This window comes from Otolemur garnettii, unplaced genomic scaffold (genome assembly GCF_000181295.1).
Source record: "Otolemur garnettii isolate 467f Iridium unplaced genomic scaffold, OtoGar3 scaffold00059, whole genome shotgun sequence".
NCBI lineage: Eukaryota > Metazoa > Chordata > Mammalia > Primates > Galagidae > Otolemur > Otolemur garnettii.
Window position 1 is genome coordinate 4836401 of NW_003852454.1, and position 6316 is coordinate 4842716.

The 6316-nt window shown below is 39.9% G+C and overlaps 1 protein-coding gene across 1 annotated transcript in view; it reads right to left on the reverse strand.

Moving 5' to 3' along the window:
- The window catches only part of CUNH2orf76 (chromosome unknown C2orf76 homolog), an 81032-nt gene that overhangs the window by 7649 nt on the left and 67067 nt on the right, over nt 1-6316 (reverse strand). The window contains exon 4 of the mRNA XM_023514806.1: nt 1651-1732. Within this exon, the coding sequence (XP_023370574.1) occupies nt 1651-1732 (82 nt within the window). The remainder of the gene's footprint in view (nt 1-1650; nt 1733-6316) is intronic.

Below are 6316 nucleotides of genomic sequence, written 5' to 3' on the forward strand. Positions count from 1 at the left end.
GCTGTGGCATCACAGCTCATAGCAACCTCCAATTCTTGGGCTTAAGCGATTCTCTTGCCTCAGCCTCCCAAGTAGCTGACTACAGGCACCCACTACAATGCCCAGCTATTTTTTGTTGTAGTTGTCATTGTTGTTTAGCTAGTCCAGGCCAGGTTCAAACCCACCACCCTTGGTGATCGTGGCTGGCACCATAAACATTGTGCTACAGGTACCAAGCCAAGCTATGCTTTTTTTAAAAAAATATTTTTTCCATTATAACTTATTACATTACAACATTTAATCCATCTAGAATTTATGTTGCAATAAAGACAGAGATAAGGATTTGAATGTTATTTTCCTGAATGTTTTGGCAATGGGTTTGATATCATTTTCTGGCTCATTCTTTCCCTGCTTATTTGAGATGTCAACTTTATTATCTTGTAAAATCTTACTTTTTTTCATTAGTTTGTTTTCGTATTTTCCAGTCTTTTCCATAGAGCTATCTGTTAGTTCCCACGTAAATAGCAATATATCAATTCATTATAGCTTTATATTTAACAAAAACAAAGCAAAGCTACCTTCTAGGTGCCACGCGCCTCATTAACACAGGTGCCACCTGCTATAATAGTATAATAGTATTCAAAGAAACAAATACCACATTAAAGACTCTTTTTCAAGTAACAATTATCAGCCTTATGTATTCATAATATAGGACACTCATTCTAGCCAATATTGTAGACTTCAACAAAGAAAACAAATTTAAGATTTCACAACATGTTATTTAAGATTCTATTTCTCAAATAGGAAGACCTAGGTCAGGAATTCACCTTAGTCACATGAGTCATTCAAAAGTAAACCTCTGATATACATGATTAAAGTAACTCAATAGAATACAGAAAAATTTAAGGTTTCCCAATGTGGACCTCACTTATTGGGTTCTTTATCCAGTGTGTACAAATAATTACAAAGAACCATGTGATGTGTGACACTCTATCATAATACTGACCAAAGGTATGTCAGAGACATAGTACCTTTAACTGCTCAGACCTCTCCAATAACCTTCACTCTGTTTAATGCCACACATCTTTAGGTATATGTATAAGTAGAATAATAGTGACATCTAATGGCCACAAAACATGTCACATAACATTCCTTTAAAATAGAACTATATCCATGTTCCAAGCTGAAAGGCCAAATTGGGTAGTTTTTCAGTTGCACACTAGGCTATTTTAAATTCCATGACTTGGTGGGCCCTGCGTTATCTGGAAGATCAGAAACCACCCTGCAAGTTATACAGACAATACCTCATATCATTATTCCACATAAGCTCTACTACGTCCATTTGTCTCAAACCATCAACTCACATGACAATGGTAAGAGTAAGCAGACATGGTACTAATAGCCTGTCAATCACTTAAAATGACCCTCAGCAGAATTCTGAGCACACTTTCTGAACAGAACTATTTGCATTCTGCACATTTAGAGAGCCGGTATCTGCTGCCCTCAGTCAAGGGATCAGAACACACATCATCCTTGTCATCCACTGAATAGTGATTAGGTAATGTGAAAAGCACAAAGGGGGGCATTTACTTTGCAGGGAGTTACCCAAATATAATCAGCTGATCCCCATCGTGCAGACCCCAAAAAGTGACATACAGTCCCCTTTCTTACCAACTCCAGCTGCTTTCAGGGTTCTGTCTTCTTTTAGCACGAGTCTGTCATCATCTTCCAAACTCAACACAAGTTCATTTGACTAAAAAGAAAGCAAATCTGCATTTTATCAGTATGAGTCACATTCTACTGCTGCTACTGTAATGAGGGATGTGAGCAGGTGCACAGGGAGAACCTACTAAGTGCACACACCATGTGAAGCCCTGGAGAGACAGTGTCTCTGGCCTTGGAGCTGGAGCTGGATTCAAACCCAGGCTTCGCCAGTACCTAGCTGTGTGTTCTCAACAAACTACATAACCTCCCTGAGACCCAGCCTCCTCATCCATAGAACATGGGAAGAAAATGACTTTTCTTATGGCCTTATGGTGAGGATGAACTAATGCCCTCAGCACAGTGGCTCTGTGCAGTAAGTGCCCTCTGTCAGCCATCACTGCTCTGTTGGCGCACAGTAATCATCTTTTCATATCACCCTCAAAATAATCTAGGAGGAATCAGATCAGAATAGAGGCACAAGGCATCAGGGTAGAGGCCCAAGGCAGTGGACGCTGAGGTTCAAAATCTGGCCGGTCTGACTTCTGGGAGAAGCAAGTTTACTTTAAATGGCCAAAGTCACATATCCAAAAGCCTTGCCCCAGCTAACAAGCATTTGGTTTCTTGTTATATTAACTGGAACATTGCTCTATGAGATTTGGGGTGGGGGTGGATGATGCGAATCCAGATAGATTTCACAAATACATGTGTGAACAGTGTATGGAACTGACCACTACTTGGGCACACACAGTACCATCTGTCAACCAGAATGCAGCTGCCTAGCGATGTTTGACTGGGAAGAGTCAACAGAAAGACCTCTGAGCAGCCAAAAGAGAAGCCCTAGGGCTCGCAGACTTTATTCAAGCACAGGGGCTTGAATTCCAGAGCCACTGATTGAAAGAAAGAAACTTTAGTCCAGCCATGGTGGCTCACACCTATAATCCTAGCACTCTGGGAGGCTGAGGTGGGTGGACTGCTTGAGCTCACAAGTTTGAGACCAGCCTGAGCAAAAGCGAGACCCCTGTCTCTACTAAAAATAGAAAAACTAAGGCAAGAGGATCACTTGAGCCCAAGAGTTAGAGGTTGCTGTGAGCTATGATGCCACAGCACTCTCTCCAGGGTGACAGCTTAAGACTCTGTCTCAAAAAACATAAATAAATAAATAAATAAATAAGAAACTTTACTTTAAAACAGGCATCCTCAAACTACAGCCCACAGGCCACATGCGGGCCACAGAGGACATTTATCCAGCCTGCCAGGTGTTTTTGCCGCTGCTGCCTATCCTGCTTAGCAGCCAACTCGTCCCGGGGCCCGCAGTCCGGCCCTCAAAAAGTCTCAGGGACAGTGAACTGGCCCCCTGTTTAAAAAGTTTGAGGACCCCTGCTTTAAAAGAAAATTTTAGAATAGATAATACATACTCATGATACAAAATTCCCTAACCATACAGGGGTAAAAACTGAAAAGTCTCTTCCCAACCCCCATCCTCCAGCTATCTAGTTCTTCTCCAGAGAACGTGTACTAATTCCTGTGGATCCTTCTAGAGACTGTCTCTGTGCGTATAATGCAGGCAAAGATGGGCCTGTCACTTTTCCACATGACTGTAACCTATTATATGATATGTTCTAACATCTTACTTTTTTCTTTCAAAATGTAGCTTAAAATCATTCTACACTAGTGAGAGCTGTTCACAATTTATCAAGGCTGTGGCATGTTCCACCAAAGGGACACACATGCACACACCCACTCAGTTCCAACTGATGGACGTGGATTGTTTCCCATCTCTTCCTACTATAAATAATCCTATAATGTATATCCTCGTCCATGTTAGATTGCATATGTACAAGTTTTACTTACTGAATCCTCCATCTTTTCTCCACACATATATACTATATGTAAACTAAAGAAGCTAATTATAAAATTAATATGGAAAAAAGAATAGGAGAATTCTTAAAAAGGAAAGAAAGGTGACTAGGTCTGAGATGAGAGAGAAAGAGAGGAAAGAGGTAGAGGACAGCAGCATTTTAAAAATTTTTTTGGTGGGGGGAGACAAAGTCTCATTTTGTCACCCGTGGTAGAGTTCTGTGGTGTCACAGCTTACAGCAACCTCAAACAGGGCTGAAGAGATCCTCTTGCCTCAGCCTCCCAAGTAGCTGAGAACACAGGAACCCACCACAACACCACAGTTACTTTTTAGAGACAGGGTCTTGCTCTTGCTTGGGCTGGTCTCAAACTCCTAAGCTTAAACAATCCTCCCACCTTGGCACCCCGGAGTGCTAGGATTACAGGTGTGAGCTACCATGCCCAGCCTTTAAAATTTTCTTCTTAAAGCTCTTACACATTTCTTTTTTTTTTTTTTTTCTTACACATTTCTTATAAAAGTTTATTCTAGGGTATTATGTCTTCCTTTTACACACTTTTAAGAACAAGTATTTGATTTCTAATTCACAAAATATAAGATGAAATTAAAGTTTTTATTTCAAATATTTATAATAGAAATTTTCTGACCTTATTAGTAGATTAGTGATTGCAATCCATAAGACATACACACATTTTTTAATAATCATAGTCATATAACGGTAATTATTTGCAATGTACTATTGATTCAGTCATTCCACAAATACTTAGCTCATAATCCAAACAGGAAGCTCTGGCGGGAAGGTATGCAGATAGCTTTTTTATTTTGGTGATAGGAAGAAATTGCTGAGGATACCTGGTAATTGCAACTGGGAAAGTCTCTAAACCCAGAAAATTGGAGAAATGGGGAAAATTTACGAATAAGTTCATTAAGATACAGGGGTTATTTGGAAGTCTCTCCCTTTGGCTAAAGAAAGAGATTAAGATTATAGCTGGACTGGAAAATTGACAGGCTGTGTGATGCCGCGGGGCCCACAGAAGGGGGTGGAAGATGAAAGGACAATCACTTGGAAATGAGAAAAATGGGAGTTGGACAAGGCACAAATGAGGACATGTGGATGAAGTTTTTCTGAAGTTTTAAACTCTACCTATAAAAATATATCAAGCCTTTTCCTTATAACATTTGAAGTACAAATGTGCAGACCCATCCCAGAGCACATAATCTGTACTTAACTAAAACAGATACAGTTTAAATGAACATTTATAAAGCCAGATTCCAGAAACACTGTAAGTAACTTACAATGTTTCGGGAATCCCCTCTTACACAAATACATCGTTCAACTGAAAAAAGAAGCCCTAATTTTACAACTAGAACATACCTGGGTAAAACATGTGTTTTAAATATAAGTAACCTTTCTGAGATTTTTTACTTCCAATTACAGGAGGACAATTTCTTGATTTTTTAAAGATGCCATAATGGCTCAGCGCCTGTGGCTCAAGTGGCTAAGGCACCAGCCACATACACCTAAGGTGGCAGGTTCAAATCCAGCCAGGCCCGCCAAACAACAATGACGGCTGCAACCACAGCCAGGTATTGTGGTGGGTGCCTGTGGTCCCAGCTACTTGGGAGGCTGAGGCAGGAGACTCGCTTGAGCCCAGGAGATGGAGGTTGTTGTAAGCTGTGATGCCATGGCACTCTACCCAGGGGGATAGCTTGAGGCTCTGTCTCAAATAAATAAATAAATAAATAAAGATGTCATAATACTGATTATTTGAACATGATGAACTATGTCGTCATTTACATAAAGGAATAATTTACCAACTACTCCATACAGGAAACATGAGCCCAACAACGTAAAATGTGCAACACTGAACAGAGAATGACACACTTTGCTTTACAACCTTTTTAAAGAGCACACTTTCATTTTAACTTTATTTATACTTTTACGACATATTTACATGTACTTGTCCCCCATAAAATCAGAGCACACTTCCTATTCTCTACATCTCAGGAAACAGGGTGGAAACACGTTCTAGAGAAAATGCAGTCTGTGGCCAGACACAGTGGCAGTACGTTCCAGTACACCCCACAGGTGCAGGCTGCAGGCTCATGTGAGCACGGCAGTTTGAGGGATTTACATACATAATCCTTGGTATAAAAAAATAAAGTTATTAGAAGGAACCAACCCTGTCAACTTTTGCCCAGTAAAACTAATTTCAGACTTCCTCCGTAACTATAAAAGGATAAATGTGTGTTAAGAAGCAAACCTCTGATTGTGGCTTCCTAAAAAACATATATATAACAAGAAAAAAATATATATGTATATATCAGAAAACAGAAATGTAAACACATGACAAATACATAAATAAAGAGCTCTCTTTGGGGAAGGCAAGGCAACTTCAGGATTACAGGCTCTGCCCTGGGTGGAACTAGATTTGTTCCTAGAGCTACGGTCCAGAGCTAGAACCTTCTCTAGCACACAGCAAGTGTCAATCAGAAGCAGCAAGTTATTTGTATCTGTTTCTGGCCCTTTTCTTCTGGTGCAGAACTAAGAAAATCAAAGATACTAAATAGCCAAATAATAAGTACTTTTAAAATATGTAATCCAGGGGTACAGGTGAATCTTTCTAAGAGTAGAATGTGAACGTTTTAAAGCAATAACTGAGAAAATGACATGAAGGCTGTGTTGACCAGTTGATGGAAATATTTCAGATTGCATGTGAAAACCCCACACTGTACCCTAGAAGTGCATTAATGTACATAGTTACCATTCAGTTAAAA